This window comes from Chiloscyllium plagiosum, chromosome 23 (genome assembly GCF_004010195.1).
Source record: "Chiloscyllium plagiosum isolate BGI_BamShark_2017 chromosome 23, ASM401019v2, whole genome shotgun sequence".
In the NCBI taxonomy this organism is placed as follows: domain Eukaryota; kingdom Metazoa; phylum Chordata; class Chondrichthyes; order Orectolobiformes; family Hemiscylliidae; genus Chiloscyllium; species Chiloscyllium plagiosum.
This window is the reverse complement of record NC_057732.1, coordinates 31,436,753-31,454,022: the sequence shown is the minus strand read 5'-3', so window position 1 is coordinate 31,454,022 and position 17,270 is coordinate 31,436,753. Positions and strand designations below refer to the sequence as shown.

Here is a 17,270-nt window from a genome sequence, read left to right as displayed (position 1 = left end):
ACACTGACCTACCCCCCCCCCCCCCCCACACACACACACACACACACACAAACACAGCCCTGGATACACTGACCTCCCCACTACCCTATGTGCACTGACCTCCCTTGCCCCAACAATCCTGCCCTGATCCACCCTGCCCTGTGTATACTAACCATACCTACTTTCTTCACAGCCCAGTCTACACTGACCCCCCCCTTCCTGCCATGTGTGCACTGACCACCTCTCAGCCTTGAGTGCAGACTTCCTCCTGCTCTGTGTGCACAGACCACCCCAGCTCTGCCATGTCTGCACTGATTCACCCTGTCCTGTGTATACTGACCACATCACCCTGCATACACAGCACAATTCCCACACCGATCCTGTGCTCACTCACCTCCTTTGCGGAGACAGGAGGTGAATTACTCAATGCAGAGTTCTAAGCCTCTGATTTTCTCTTGTAGCCACAGAACTTATATAGAGACAAAAAAGCTGCAGGTACTGGAATCCAAGGTAGACAAGCAAGAGGCTGGAAATACACAGCAAGCCAGGCAACATCAGAAGGTGGAGAAGTCAATGTTTCAGGTGTAACTCTTCTTCGGGAGTTATTTAGCCAGTCTACTTAAATTTTCAGTGAATATTGATCTCTAGGATGTTGTTTGTGGCTTTCAGTGATGGAAATGTCATTAAATGTCATGGACAGATGGTTGGATTCTCTCTTGTTGGAGATGGTAATTACCGGGGGAAAATATAATTTTCCACTTATCATCCCAAGATAGGATTTTGCTCAGGTTTTGCTGCATATGGACATGAGCTTATTCATTAGCTGAAGAGTTGTGAACGTTGTTGAACATTATGCAATTGTCAACAACATCTCCACTTCTTATCTTCTGATCAAGAGAAAGTCATAGAAACAGCTGAAGACAACTGAGTCGAGAATACTACATTGAGCAACTCTTGCAGTGATGTCATGTTGTTCAGTTTCTTTTGTGTTATAGCATGACTTCAACCAATGTAGATTCATCCACCTAGTTCCTATTGACTCCAGTTTGCTAAGGTTTCTTCATGCATAATCAGTCAAACGTTGTGTTGATGTTGACAGTCAGTCTCAACGCACCTCTGGAGTTTTGCTGTTTTGTTCATGTTTCGACCAAGACTGTAATGGTTCAGGAGTTAAGTCAACCATCATTTACAGTAGGAGGTGGTGGGATTGCACAGCTTAGATCAAATCTATTGGTTGTAGAATTTCTTCACTTTGTCAAAGAAAACTGCTTATATGAAGTGGTCCTATAGTTGTCTTTTTAAGTGGCCTGCAAGTGAATTGATGAGGTGTACTGATGGTCATGAAGAGTTGGCAAATGTCAGATGCCAATATCCATTGATGAGGGAGCGCATGAATCTAGTGTTCATCGATCATGTCATGAGATGTTGTTTACTGCTGAGCAACATAGAGACTCCTTACAGCCAACAGTGAGCTGAAGTCATCAGATACCCATTCCAATCCACGTCAAGGTTTCTTGATATACATCTTGTTCACCGCGTTTGAGTAAAATCGGAAGCTGAATATTAATGAGGTAATTTAGGCCATTAATAAGGCGTTTAACAAGCTGTAATCCCCCTTTATTGGAAACTCTTCACTGCCAAATGAAACACTTATCTCACCACTTGTAAAAAGCTTAAAAGATGCTCCTGATGTTGATTTAAGCTTTGTTAGACTTCTCATCCGCTTTGGCCATAAATCTTTGCCATTGGTCAGACCTTATAAGATGTTGCCTTTAACGTTTTTTTTTGTATGCATTGTACCTCACTGTTGCCTGTACAGTGATGGTCATCCTTCAATTTGATAGTTGATCAGGTACTCAGGTCATTTCTTGTAGAACTGATTCCTTTTAAGTTTTATGGGTTGTTCTGTCTTTTCCTTACATGAAGAAAGAGACGTGAAGGAAAGAGGATGCTGTCTGCAGGCTGGACATTTTCTGATGAAGGGTTACTGGACTTGAAAAGTTAACTATTTTGCTCTCAGTAGCTGATGCCAGACCTGCTGTGTTTCTCCAACACTCTCTGTTTTTGTTTCAGATTGCCAGCTTTTAGAGTTCTTTGTATTTATTTTAGTTGAGAAGTCATTTCCTCTCTCATTCTTTTTGATTTTTGCAATGGTAAAATAGTGATGTTGTGTATACAGTGATGGTTACCCTTCCATTTGATGGTTAATCAGATACCTTGGTCTTCTCTTGTATGACTTATTTATTTTAAGCTGTCTGACTTTCTACCCACATGAAGAGAGAGAAGTGAGGGAGAGAGCTTGCTATATGTTTTCACTCTCTGCTGCTCTTGGCACATAGAACTTTTGCTTAACCAGACTACTTTGCAAGGCAAAACCTTAAGTCAAAAATCCTCAACATCCCTTTCTTTTTGGTTTCAGAAAGAAACATTGTATGGCACAGCTCATTGTGCAACACTTGTTTTCAAGTTGCAAAACCTATCTGTTTTTCAATTAATGTAGTCTAACTTCCATTTGACTTTCTTGTCCAAGAAAGTAAAAACTATGTGGTCTTTTACAACTGATCCTTGTCGATATTAGGCCAATGTCAGGTGCACAGATGTGGGTCACTTGCACTTTCACTGCCACAACATGAAGGAACTTTCTCTCCTGGAGGATATGCATGTCTATGATTCTCTCAAGAATTGTGGAGGATAATCAGTGAAAATATTTAAAGAGGAGGTAGATAGATTTTAGAAATAAAAGGGAATTGAGGATGATGAAAAGCTGGCATGAAAGAGGAGTTGTGGCCTGGGGCGGATCAGCCATGACCTTGTTGAATAATGGAACAGCCTTAAGAGGTCAAATGGCTTACTCCTGCTCCATTCTTTTACATTCTTATGTTCTTATAGTGAAATGGTTATCTAATAATCAAAATGTTCAGGAAGTGCTTTGATGAAAATTACTCAATCTCACAATTCTCAGTACTTGAAATGCTATTTAAATTCCAACAATGCTACGCAATAATTTGCAATTTGGCCTGTTTGGTAAGTGTTTCAGTGACACTTTCTTTACGCTGCTTTATGAATCACAATACCTTGTTGTTAAAAAAATACTATGATTCAATTTTTGCTAAGTCAGAGAAAATAGAGTAAAAGTATAATAAATATCTGAAACTGGTCCGTAGTTCCAAACTGTGTGAAGTGTTTCTCAGATCACTGGAGGACCAGAATGAAAAGGTTTAAGAGCTGATAATTTAAAGAGAAACTATCTTAAGATCTAAATCCAGTCATGTTCAATCTTATTCAGTTCCAATCTGCGCTTCCAAGTTTTTACTTCTGATAATACTGACCAATTATTGCTCAGCAAATATAATCCAATCTTGTTGTCAATACTGTCAAAACCTTCTTTTCCTTAACAAATGTAAAATCTTGGGTTCATCTATTGTCAAATGCTGCCCACAATTCACTTTAACCTATCAGTCGCCATCCTCTTGAATCTTTCAATATGTTTCTCAAAGTTACCAGTGTTCCTAGTCCTAGCTGCTTCTCCAAGATGCAAGAATCAGATACTTTGATTCCCAATACTTGCAGATTGTAAGATCACTTCTATTACTCCTGAATCCCGAACCTTAATCCACCATCAAGCCTTCAGGCTATCTGCCTTCCCTATCCGACTCCTGAACATCACTTTTTTTTCATTCATTTGTTGGTGCAGCTGGCTGGGCCAGCAGTTATTGCTGAAACTTAACTGCCTTTGAGAAGGTGGTGGTGAGCTGCCTTTTGAACTGCTGCAGTCCACGTGATGTAGGCAGAGCCACAATGCTATTCAACACTAGGATTTCGACCTAGCAATACGGGTATACTGATATGACAGAATTGCTAGTCGTCATTTCCCATACCTGTGCAATCCCCATGCTTTCATCTTAACATCGTTAAAAATTGTGGAAATGACTCCCTAAAACTAATCATCTCACTACGTTTTTAGTTGATATTTATTCTCCTTCTTGTTAGCAGATCTGCCTTTAAACCTTATTTCCATGCAAGAATCCCAGTTCATTGCCACATATTTACCTTAGCTTCATTATATATGTCTTTGTCATTGTAACATCAAGGATGGGAATCCAATCTCTACTGATGCAATTTATCTCCATACAATCTGTATTACTATAACAATTCCATACTACTGTAGAATCCCACCAGGTGGCAGTATGTTCTCAGTGTGATAACAGTGTGATAAAGTAAAATCACAACAGTCCTACTGGACCATTATTTCTGAGAGCAATGGGGCCAATGAACACACCATCAGGCTCAGAGAGAGGGCCCATAAGCCTGCCTAGGACACTGGCATTGACTTACCAAGCCTCACTAGGGAGGCCTGAGTAGACCTCCTTGTTTCCATCCACAAAGTGTCCACATTCATATCAGGAATATTAATCTCTTCAGACACATTAATTTTTACAAAAAGTAGGAGTTGATGAGGTTTTCTTTTATTTGTTTCAGTGCTTTATTGTTTAAGTTTTAACCCTTCCTGCTATTTGGCAAAAAATGGAGTTGAGGAAAACTTCTTAAATTTGCTTTCTGTGCCAGCTTCTCTGAGAATTCTCTAAGTTGGGAGCAAATTCAGGTGCAGGCAGGGTCAATTTAAAGCTCAAAAATGTTACATCAGATCAGAAACATGGCATAATCCCACCTACTTCTGATTTATCCAGGGTGCATTTGAAGGAGGGGAGGGATATCTCCATGGTGCTGTTGGATAATTCAGGATAGGCAATAGTGAACCTAGTAGTATGCATTACAGGGACTATCAAGGTGGCTGTCAATGAAGATCCATTCATGGCTCTGTGTTCTTTTCCTCAAGTTGTGCTTATTTTCTTGTGTAAGGAGAAAACACTGTCATGACTCTGAAAAATGAATTGTGCAGAGTGGAAACAGTTGCACCAATTATAAGATAATTGATGAACGTCATTATTAGCCGATCAGATGGGTAAGTGAACATGTGTCTGAAAAATAAGCAATGAATGGAGCTGCAAGGTTTATTGGCCTGTGGGGTCCTGTACAGGAGAATGCTGGGGAAGTCAGAGTGTTGTTGTTGGCACTTATTCACCTTTTCTGTTCTCACAGCGTTATTCTATCTCTTGGGAAACTATATCCATGTTCCAGGGATATTCCTGTTTCTCATATTGTTGATAATTTCTATCCACATGTTCTTGGTTTGAAAGAGTGGCCTCTTATTCCTATCTGTTGAAAAACAATACTTTCCATCTTTACCCTGATTATGTGCACAGTGAGATGATTCATAAGTGGTCTTCTTACCCTGCCACCAATTGAAGCCCTCCATCAGGTAGGTTATTAATGCCCACTTAAAAGCCTCATTCCATCATTGTGTGGAGGATTTGCTTTGCAATGATCCCAAAGAGCAATTCCTGCCAGGGTTGGCAAGCTTCCTTAATGCCTGATCATGGAACCTGTTATCAAGACAGAAGTACCCACTGAGAGATACCTCCCTGCTCTTGCTACTACCACTCCTTCCTCTTTGTATTTATATGGTTTATATAATTTTTATATTCATACTCCAGGCGATATGAGTGAAGAGGAAAAAAAATCAGAAGATGATATTGATGAAGATGAAGAAGAAACCATCACAGCTGTAGCCCCAGCAGTAATCCTTCAAGAAGAGGAACCTGCAGATGTGACTACAAGTCCTGCTTTTCAGTGCCTGGATGAAGTAAGTTCTCGTCTATATTTATACTAACTAATGTTTATATGCTAATTTATATATGGAGGATAATTTTGCCTGAGTCTATCTTGCTCTGAACCCCTTGGGTGTTAATTTGATTTTTAATACTGGTGATAGAAAATCAGCATCACCTTCTGACTTGTGACTTGCAGATAAAGGGAAGTCAGGAGTGTTAAGGAGATTCAGGAAATGGGGAATGGAATGACTGGGATAAGCTGGGAAAATGGTTAGTGAAGCCAGAATGAAATTGTGGTTGGGGGGAGAGAATTATGTAAGTGTATGAATTCAGCTGTTTCAGAAATTTCCAGTTCCAGGGAAAGTCAACTTTCTCTACAAAAAAAGGTTTTAAAAACAGAAGCTGCAATGGTAAGAATTAAAGTCAAGTTACATAACTCTGCAGACTCCACCAAATAAAATCAGAAGCAGTGGACCAAGAGCAATTCAGAAAAAATATTTGCAAGTCCCTCTGCCATCCCAGATTTTCACCAATGCAAAAGGAAGGGAGGGAGACAATTTTATTTTCTCCTCTGCCATGCCCAGTTTATTACTGAGGGTTAATAGCATTGGTTATAGGACCAAATGGTCCCATATTATCTAATGGGGTTGGGGAGGTAAGGTGGTGGAGTGGTGGTTGGAGGAGTGCAGCTGGAGGCACTGTACTAAGTTATTGCAGATGAGAAAAAATTACTGAAATTTTCAATGTAACTACCTTTGTAACCTTGGCTTTTTTGTGACTTTTCTACTTCAGTGGTGCTAATCATTGACAAGCCACCAATTTACCTCATCCATCATCCCTACATCACCCTACCCCTTCTCAGATCTCCTTACTTGTGTTTCTATTGTACTGCACTTTAACATCATTAATTACTTGTCAGTATGAAGACTTACCATGGTTCTGTTCTGCATCTCATAAACCCAGAAACAACAAAACAAGTTAATTTATTTTGATGGTATGGTTGAGGGAGGAATTTAGGTAAGTGCTCTTGAATGACATATATAAATAGAATAGATCACACCATTATCTGCATGTGCTTGCTTTATTATAGATATAATTGTATTGTACAGTTTTACAGAGCTTGTAACAGGCCTCACTGCTTATGGTAAATGCATTATAATGAGAATAGCTTAAACAAGTTCAGCTTTCTAATATATCTTTCAAAGACAGCATAGCACAATACAGTTATTTTAATTCTTTCATTGTCTCTGTCCTTAACATTAAATTGCTGAGTAAATATGCAAATTAATATGTTAACAGTGGACGACCATTCCCAAGATCAAGATATTCAGTGCAATCAGTAAAGATATAATTAAAGCTAAAATAACCAATTTGAATACTTATTAGCATAGCACAGTTAAATGGAAATTTCTATTATCTGCTATAATGAGAATACCATTAAAGTTATGAAATGATTCATTAGGATGACAAGGTGTCTTCTGAAGTTAATTCCTGCTAAATTTCTTTTAGATTAATTCTTCATTGAAAAGTCTATTTAATCATATACCTGAAATTCTTAAAAAATGAATAAAAAATAGATATCTTATTATTATTTCCATCCAACTCCTTAAAAAATGAGGGAGTAAAATTAATTTACACCCTTTTATGGACAAAGATTCAGAGTTGGAGGCACCCTGCACCCCAACTGTGAGGCCTGAGACATGCCTTTGGATGGATTTCAACATCTGGCATGTTGCCAGTGCCTGTTGACCTTAATTATACTCATTAACAACCAGTACAAATATTTTACACCCACATGTACACATATTTCTTTAACATGTTCTCTTTTCTATTGACGAGAACACTCATTTATATTTCATTTAATGTTTTACGATGCTTTTCAAAGTTATACAAAATTCAATGTTGAACCATAGAGAGATTGCTGAAACTTTGGTTAAAAAGATTGGTTTTGAGATGATTTTACCAGAAACATGGAGAAAAAAAAAAGATAACTGAAGGACTTGCGATCAATTTCAGAGAAATGTGACAGAAGAAGCCACAGGATGCCAGTCAGAAAACTGACAATTATAGGAGAGGCGATGAGGCAAAGGTAGGGTGAAGCAAGATCTTGGATGAATCTGAAAATGAGTACCAGGAATTAACATTCAATATATTGGAAGAGCAAGGTCAAACATAGATCAACAAACACAGTGTGATAGGTGATTGGGATTTAGTGCGAAAAAGAATGTGAATGGGTGATATTTTGACAAGTTGTTCTTAATGTAAATTAGAGAATTGAAAACTAGTTAGGAATCACTCAACTCAAGAGCTGTGAGACATGTATAGGTGGTGACAGTAATACTTGAAACAAGCTGTGGCAATAAGCAGTATTGCCGATGGAAAGGACATGGAGTTTGAAGCAAAAGAAAGCACTACAAATGCGAGAATACAACAGAAAATGATGAGAGATACTCAGCAGATCTTGCAGCATCTGTGGAGAGAGAAACAGAGTTCATGTTTCAGGTAAATTGCCTTTCTTCAAAGATGAGTTTGAAGCGCTAGATTGAACAAAACATCGATGTGTGAACAATTTGAATCACCCTGATTAAATAATTGAGAATATAGTTGAAGTTGGTGTTAAAGGAATAAAGTGAGATAGGAAACGATGACTTAATCTTCCTGGTGCTTGGCTGGAATAAGCTTTGACATGCATATGATTTAATTTTGGAGAGGCATCCTGACATTATAGAAATAGTCTAGTGGTTGTCAGAAATGATAGAGAATAGAGCTGGGTGTTACTAATATTGCAGGTTATACTGTAGAATACAGCTTTTAAAATGATTGTGTAGCGAAAGGTCTCCAATAGCATCATTAAAATATTTTGGCATTATTGTTACCTCATACCTGTGGCCGAAAAGCCTTAGGCCTGATGAGCATTCTTACTGACTTAAAAGAATGACGATAACCATTCAGAATTTCATTTGCTGCATTGTACCAAGTGCCCCAATAAATACCATTTCGTATGCCTCTGTAGAACTTTTTATAATATTTGCCATTGAGATTGGCTGACATGCAAGCATCAAACCACCAGCCAGAGCTATAATATGCCCCGCAGTTACCTGAAGAATAATTATCATTATCTTTATCTTTGGTGGTGAAATATTTTTGATCATGGTTGTAATTCTTGCCATTATGCAGTGCATCACCAGCTGTGCCTGAGAAATTCTTAACAGTCAGGCGATAATAATGATCTTCATCTGCAACGAAGAATTGATCATAAGAGGCATATTCTTTGATGCTGTTCCAGTCTTCCAATTCAATTCTTAAAATCATTTCCTTGGATTTTGTCAAAAAATGTATTTTGTCATTTCCCAGCCAAAATTCTGTCGAGAGATTCCCAAAACCATTTTTGTATTCAGCCCAAGTGCGATTAAAATCAACACTACCGTCTTTACGATTCTGCACCACTGTCCAACCTCCATTCTCAGTTTCCATATCACAATAAACTGAAAACCTTTCATTCAAGCTTTCACCAATTACATAGATACCGCTTTTCCGTTCTTTTAAGTTGTAATAATAATCTGAGCAATCTTGAGGATATTTTGTGGCTGAAAGAAAGTATAGAACTACGTCATTAATTTTCCTTTTTATTTCATACCAGCTTTAATGATGAGCTATTAATAAGTATATATTATAGCAATCTTTCTCAATATTAAATATAACACACTCAGAAAGGAGAAACCTTCTATTACAAATGTCTTTTTAAACAAGCAGGTACCATACAGATCTTAGTAAATTCTTAAGCAAAACCTTAATTGATGGTGATCAGTGTTTTAGTTGTTTCAGAATTCTACTTCCCTAACAATGAGATGATTTAGAAAACATTCATAAATGGTTACTCAAAAAGCACAAAATGCACCTTTTTCTCAGTTCTTTACTCATAATTAATAGTATCTTATTTATCTGTACTGTAAATGCTATGTTGCCAAATTACTTCCCTATTTCTGTGGTTTTAAACCAACCCAGTGCTGACAAAACCATGTTTGACAAGTAATACTTGACAAGCATAACTTGATACACAAGTTATGCACTTATACAAAACAAATAAAACAAACTAATTGTGTCTGTAAACAGAGCAAAATTTGCCAACAGTTTTAAAGAGAAAGATGACTCCTTGATTCAAATATAATTGGACTTCTGCAAATAGGGGAAATTAATTGAAGCAATTTCTGCAATTAAATATAAACAAGATGTGATGTGCAATTTGGTACCTCTAGGCCTCGAGATATTTTTTAGTATTAATAGTTTCAGTTCACAGTTAATCTAAAAAAGAGGCATTTCATTTATAAAGAGAGTGGATATAGGATATGTTTTACAGTAATCTTTAGTAAGCAGATAACCTCAGCAAACGGAAGTGTCATCTTTGGCCTTCTTAGTAATTTGTTTCTTTTTAAGTATATTTATTCACTTTTTTTCCATTGTCTAACATGCCAAACATGCCTGGCAGTTTTGGGTGGGAGATCACAGGACTACATGAAGTCTGTGAGTGCAATCTTCTATCCTCGCTGCTTGTCCATATGAATCATATCCAGAGTTGAAATCAGGCCCTCAGCTCAGGCAATCTTACACTTACCTGATAATGTGACTTGCAGCATGGTAAACATCTGCAAGTTTACAACATTGCAAAAAATAGGTCATGATTTAAGTAAGGTTAATGTTCTCCAGAAATTCTAAACTATATTATTACAAGTAGAAAGCATGGTAATTTAATGTACAAAATGTTTCCATTTATGAATGTTCACATTAATTTGCTGTGATGAAACTCACAAAAAATCCAATGCAATTGACATTAAAATTAAAAACCAAAAGAACTTTGGATGCTGTAAATCAGAAACAAAAGCAGAAATTGCTGGAAAAGCTGAGCAGGTCAGACAGCATTGGCGGAGCGAAATCAGAGTTAACATTTCAGGTCTAGTGACCTTTCCTCAGAAACCTTCCTCTGAGGAAGGGACACTGGACCTGAAATGTTAATCGATTTCTCTCCACAGATGCTGCCAGACCTCCTGAATTTTTCCATCAATTTCTGTTTTGGTTTCTGACATTAAAATGAATCAGGTAGAGATAATTTTTAGCTGATGGAAACACATGCATTATTGAAATATTTAATTTGTATCAGTTCACTGTTTAAGACTAGCAAGAAACTCCCTACTCATTATCACTAGTTAATTCAGAAAGAATGACCAACCAAACAAGCTTACTTAAAAAGTGAAAGGGAGTGATGATTAGGAATTTATAAGTGACATTATAACAACAATTTAATGAAAGCAAAACACAATTAATAGTATTTTACAAAATGTATATTACAGTATATTATATACTTTTTACATATTACAGCAAATTCTAGTTGAATTTGAAAATTAAAAATTTGGAAAATCATATTAGATATCCTAATATTTGACAGTTTATCAAGTAATAAAGTTTTTCATTATATAGTATATTTAAAATTCATGAACCGAAGTATTGCATTGTTCAATTTGTCCATTAAAGTATAATGCTAGAATTTCAAGTTTACATCTATTTATAATAGAGGAAAAGTTAGGAAAATCTTAGAAACTTTGATTGTTGGTATTTTTTATAGTTTTGTATTCTATATTTCACACATGGATTAACTTACCTTGTTGACCTTGAGCTTCACAAGTTGTAGAACACTTGTTGTTCAATGTATTCACTGTGTAGTTAATTTTTGAAAGCTCATTGTCAATATAGTGCAAAACATTGTCCATATTCAGAATACTTATCTTTTCTAAACGACCCTGAAGCACATTGATTTGATTTCTGGCTTTCTGTAATAAACCTGTTAGCTTAATAATTTTTTCCTCCAACAATGATATTCTCTTGGTATCCTTCCTTCCATCTTCTATATCTCCAGTAGCTTGCTTATGACTAATAGGCTTTTTCTGTTTTGCTTCCAGCCACCTATTCTTCATCTTATTGACTGTTGCTGTTAGACTTTTCACTTGTTTGATGGTCTGTTTGAGGAGTTTTGTCTCTTTGGGAAGCTGAACGGTGAGAGGTGGAAGGTTGACCTTATAACTACAGACTTCATCTTCATCACACTCTGTGCGCTTCAGCTGGATGGCACAGGCTCCATTTTCATTTTGTTTTCTGGAATTTGTGAATCTGCTGGTATTGCTGTATTCCACAGAAGCCTCAATACATAGAATTAATCCAATATTCAAGAAAACAAATGCAACAGCAGTCTTCATTATGTTCCACTAACAGTGAAGTGAAAATGCTTTATAGTTGTTAGAAGTAATGCTGTGCTGTCAGTACCCCAGCACTGACTAACAGGAAGTCACTGTTCAAGCTGCTAAGGATATTAATATTGTAGGTGGGCGTTCAGTTGTGATATCTATCTGTCACTCTTCATTATTGACAGTCACTTAGCCTGCCTACATGAAATGAAAATTACTTCAGTTACTAAACAGTATGGCGGAACATTTTATATTTAACAGAATGTAAATGCTGTTTTTCTGCTTTAAGTATGTATACTACACATTTCTGTTGCAGGCAAGTGTGCCAGAGATTTGATCTGTAGTGAATTTTTTGGACACAACAGGTAACCAAAATGGTTTATGCACCATACATGTGCATTTTTGGGGCAAACAGGAAAGAACTTTTCCTCTCGATGGAGAGATCAAAGACCAGTATTGTAGATTTAAGATAAGGGGCAGGATGTTTAGAGGGGAAATGAAGGTGATGGGTATCTGGAATTCACTATAACAGTAGTAGAGCAGAAAACATCATAACATTTGAGAAGTATTTAGATGTGCAATTGTGATGCCAGGGCATACAAAGTGCTGGGTCAAGTGCTGGAAAATGGGATTAAAATAATTAGCTACTTATTTTTGACCAGTGCAGACTTGATTGGCGAAAATCCTTTTTCTGTGTTGTCGACCTGTATGGTTCTATGACACACAATATGACATTGAGAGGTTATTAATGTATAAATATTGTACCATCACTTGGAACCATACAAACCAAACACATAATGTCATGTTAGCTCTACCAGTTTAGAACTCAACATTCCAGCAAATCTCATCTTGTAAACTCACACAATTAATTTGCAAGCAGCAAAAGGAAGAATCACCTCACCAGTGATAGGTCAATGGGATCATCAAATATTTAGAAGTTCATTGCTGTTCCACCTCTATGGTTGTTGGTTTGATTCTTCAAGTGGTTGGTAGATTTTAGAAAAGAATAGAAAGCCTTGCATTTATATAGTGCCTTTCATCACAACTGGCCATCCAAAGTGCTTCACAACATTTAAAATACTTTTAAGGTTTAATAAGTCTTAAAATGTAGGCTCTGTGGTAGCCAGCTTCTCAAGACAACAATTTAATAATGACCAACTAATCTGTTTCTGTGATGTGCTGGTTGAGAAATATACATTGGTCAGGACATTGGAATGACTCCTGTGCTCATCTTCAATTTAGTGCTGTGGGATCCTTTACGTGCATCTGTGAGGGCAAGGGAGACCACAGATTAATGCCTCATTCAAAAAGCAAAAACATCTGGCAGTGCAATGCTTCCTCAATACAGCACTGGAGTGCCAGCCTAGCTTTTTCCATTTTAGTCCTGGCTTAGGGCAGAGGAACAGGAGCAGGTCATTCAGCTATCTGGCCTGCTCCACGTCATTCAGTTGGTCATCCACCACTTCTTTGCCTTACTACCTCCTTATTCCTTCAACTCAGCAATCCCCAGAAATCTTTCAATTTCTGTCTTGCATATGCTCAATGATTGAACTTTCATGACTCACTGAGGTAAAGAATTCCAATAGTTTGTCACATTGAGTAAAGAAATTCCTCCTCATCTAAGTTTTTGAACCTACAACATTCTAACTCAGGCAAGCAGTACACAAACTAAACCCTGTTATTGACAGGGGAGAGAGTAAGTTGAATTCTCTTCTTCTGACCATAAATAGAGGTTTTTAAAAAAAATCATATTACTTCTTTTCCTTTTTGCTCACACCATCTAGGCAGGATTCATATGGACCAGCAGAAAGGACTGGGAGATTTCATTCTTGTACCTCACTTACTCCAACTAGCCCTATGATCTCCACCCAAACTTCCAGGCAGGATTGGCATGTTGGGCAGCAGAAGAAAAAAAATACAGTAAATAAATACACTTAAAAAGGAACAATTAACCAGAAGCCTAGAAATATATTTCCTTTTACCAAGTTTAACTGTTTACTAGAAGTTACTATGAAGCATAATCCTACATCTGCACTCTTTACAAGTAAAATGCTTCCTTTTAGATTTCCTGCTGAGAGTCTCAATGTTAACAAACAGACAGTATTAGCAAATAACTAGATTCTTACCAGACTGAAGCAGCAGATTACAGTTAACCTCTCTGGGGTAGGGTGGAGTGGATGTGGAGTGGATGTTTGAACATATAAATGTTCCTGAATAAGTCTCCAAACAATTAGTTTCTATCCACATAGCCAGGTTCCAGTCTTCACTTAGGAGATAAATGGAATTATTATTATCTCAAGTATTAAGAGGTCAATCTTAAATGCCGTAGGCTAAAACTATTGCTTTATACAATTCATTGCATTAGTGCCATTTCAAGCATAATGAGTTTCAATTTTCTCAATCCCTGCTAGGGAGACACTGCATTGCCTTTTCTTTTGTGTTGGTTTGACTACAATGATCACAACAGAAAAATGTGAAATTCCATGAAGGTGATCTGAGCACTGGCTGTGTCATGGATGTAGTCAACTTGCATAATGTGATTGGTAGAGACTGGGCAAAGCCCATTTTAAAAATTAAACAAGGAACTATAGCTTTTAAAACAAGTTATGGTCTTTCTACATCACTTGTGGAAACGATATTCCTCCTGCTTTCAGAGAAGAAAGCAAATTCAATTTTCTTAGCATTTTTTCTTGCAGAAACAAAGAGGTATATGATTCACTCTTGAAAGTCAAACAGACAAAGAGCGGATGTAACAAGAAACTGACAACAAACACGTTCAGTGAAACAATCTGCAATTGGCTGCTTTTCACTTTCTAGGAAATTCAAAGGTTACAAGGCTGCTTGGACGCTTTCAATCTTGTTTTTGTAAAATGCTCTTAGCATTTCCCTGTTCCACTTGTGGTTTTATTTTTGGTTCTGTAAACCATCAAATTAAGTAAGAACTAGTTAACAAACTAACTAATCATATTTTGTTCACCTCTAAAAGACTGCTAGGGCATTTTCAAGGCCAAAAAATATGACCTTGCTCTGGTATAAGTCTGCCTTGGTGAAAAAATGTTGAGCTTTCTCTTGATCTGAGAAAAAATGGGTCTTGCCAGTAGCCTTTTAAAAGGTTAGTTTTGCTGAAATAGGCCTTATCTACACAATGTTTTTTTTTCAATTTCCCAAACAAGGTGGCTACATCTTCCCACTGCTGTTTGGCCAGCAGTGCTAACTGGGCATTTACGTCCAAGACGCCAGTGTCAGCCAGCCTGGCAGTCAGAGGTTCAAATGGGGAAGCCTCCAGTCCCTCCTTCTCAGTTGACTGCACTTGGCTCGCTCCAGCAGACATACGGCGCTTTGTGTTTGATTTCTTTTAACTCTACACTTTTTAAAGTTCTTTCACTAGCTTGAACAGCATTTATTGCCCAGAAGGTAAGTAAGACTCAACCACATTGCTGTGGGTATGGAGTTACATTTAGGCACATTGGTGAACCAGATGGGTTTTCCCAAACTGTGGACAATGGTGTCATGGTCGTTATTAGACTCCTAATTGCATACTTTATTGAATTCAAATTCCACCATCTGCCATAGTCAGATTTGTATCCAACTCCCCAGAACATTTCCTGGGTTTCTGAATTAATAGTCAATCAATATTGTTACTCGGCCATATCGAACTCCTTTGTGGTTGTCACAAGTGTGATAGAATCCCGGGGGTGTTAACTTTCCGTGTTTGGTTACTTTGAGTAGGCATGCATCCTCAATACCTTTAGAATGCTACTGCCTTCAGTTAGCTGTCCAGCTGTGCTGCATTGCTCTGCAGCTCTGAGGTATCTACCTCACCATGTCTATCTGGGAATTTCCTGTTCTCTCTCTAAATCTGAAAATATTATATTGACCAACTAGACCTGCTGTACATCCAGCAGGAGTATGGACTATTCTCCTTTCAATTTTTTCTGCCTTGTTTCTTTATCCTTGTTCTGCTCATATTCTTTGGGGTTCAATTCCAGCTTTGGCTGACTGTCTGTGTGGAGTTTGCACATTCTCCCTCTGACTGCGTGGGTTTCCTCTAGTGCTATAGTTTCCTTCCACAGTCCAAAGATGTGCAAGTTAGGTGATTTGGCTGTGCTAAATTGCCCCTAGTGTTCAGGGATATTGGGTTAGGTGCATTAGTCAGGGGTAAATATAGGGTAGGGGAATGGGTCTGGGTGGGTTACTCTTCGGAGGACTTGTTGGGCTGAAGGGCCTGTTTCCACGTTGAAGGGATTCTATGATTCTCTGATTCTATGGCAACGCTGTTTATAGAACTTTTAACTGCTCGCTCTACAACTTCCACTGGGTAAGGCAGCTTGTTCACCAGCTATGGGTTTATATTTGAATTTCCCAGGTCTCTCTATGTGTCTTTGAAATAGCTAATTTGGATAGCCAGTCATTATACTGTTCATTATCAGGGCACAGACTCCTGTCAGTTTGGGCAAGGCAAGTTTAACACCAACTGTGAATCTAATTTGGGAAGTTCCCAAATCTACCTCTAAATATTGTAAAGTTTTAACTAGCCAGACCTTCTGATCAGCAGGGTACAGGCTCCTTTTCTTTTAAATCAAGGTAACGTAGCTTGCTCATCAGTTGTGGGATATTTGAAACCTCTTAATCACCCTCTAAATACGGAAAAACAGTTTCAGTTGGCCTGACTCCTGCTCTCCAACAAGGCTTCCTTCCTTTCAAATTTTCTGGCTGGGTTTGGGAATTTTCAGTTCCTCTAGATTTCCCTGGGAAGAAAGATTCCACTAGTCACAGTTTGGCTGTATCTCTTTCAATCTGTGCTGCTGTCATACCAGCATGTTTACCTCCCTCTGGTTTCTAAATCAAAGTACTGCGCACCAGTTTTGAATGGCTGGGAGTTATTGACGACACTTGAACTGCCTTTTGAACAGTTGTAAGTAATGGTCATACTTACAGGGTAATGATTTCCCCAGGGAAGAAGGTGATTGCCAACTCAATTTCTGGCTTAATCTTTTCATTACTTTTGAGATCCATGCATCCTTTCTTGACCACTTCTAGCTTGTATGATTTCAGCCTTTTTAAATGCAGATGGCTATCTCGATAGATTCTTTAGCCTCTTGCAGGGCCACTAGAATTAGTCCAGCCTTCTGAAACCCTCAGAACATTTATGAAACTGATTAGTTTGTACAACTTCTCTGAACTATCTCCTGGGTTCCATCCTGACTCTTAGATTCAATAGGCTCTTTTCTGGCCCTTTTGATTCCTGTGAGTTATATCCTGAACTCCTCAAATCTGTCAGACTCTGGCTCAGCCTCTTTAAATTCCCATATTGTTTTCCCAATATTTATTGGATCTTTCATCCCTTAAGGATCTTTGAGGCTTCTGCAGTTCTCAGTGGCTGAAC

General features: G+C 37.9%; 2 protein-coding genes across 6 annotated transcripts in view; one reads left to right on the top strand and one right to left on the bottom strand.

The window, feature by feature from the left end:
* Positions 1 to 17,270, top strand: part of ccdc146 (coiled-coil domain containing 146) — a 145,562-nt gene that overhangs the window by 303 nt on the left and 127,989 nt on the right. For 2 of the 5 annotated variants that reach the window (XM_043713819.1, XM_043713818.1), the window contains exon 2: positions 5,535 to 5,683. In XM_043713819.1, coding sequence (XP_043569754.1) covers positions 5,540 to 5,683 — 144 coding nt within the window. In that variant the 5' untranslated portion in view covers positions 5,535 to 5,539. Of the gene's footprint in view, positions 1 to 934; positions 1,551 to 5,195; positions 5,684 to 17,270 lie in introns of those variants that run through there. The other 3 variants (XM_043713822.1, XM_043713817.1, XM_043713820.1) reach the window with 2 other exon arrangements.
* Positions 6,714 to 11,991, bottom strand: fgl2a (fibrinogen-like 2a). Its single transcript, XM_043713823.1, has 2 exons — positions 11,305 to 11,991; positions 6,714 to 9,238 (listed from the first exon to the last, which is right to left on the bottom strand). Exons 1-2 carry the CDS (start codon positions 11,894 to 11,896, stop codon positions 8,529 to 8,531), a joined length of 1,302 nt encoding a protein of 433 aa, XP_043569758.1. The 5' UTR covers positions 11,897 to 11,991; the 3' UTR covers positions 6,714 to 8,528.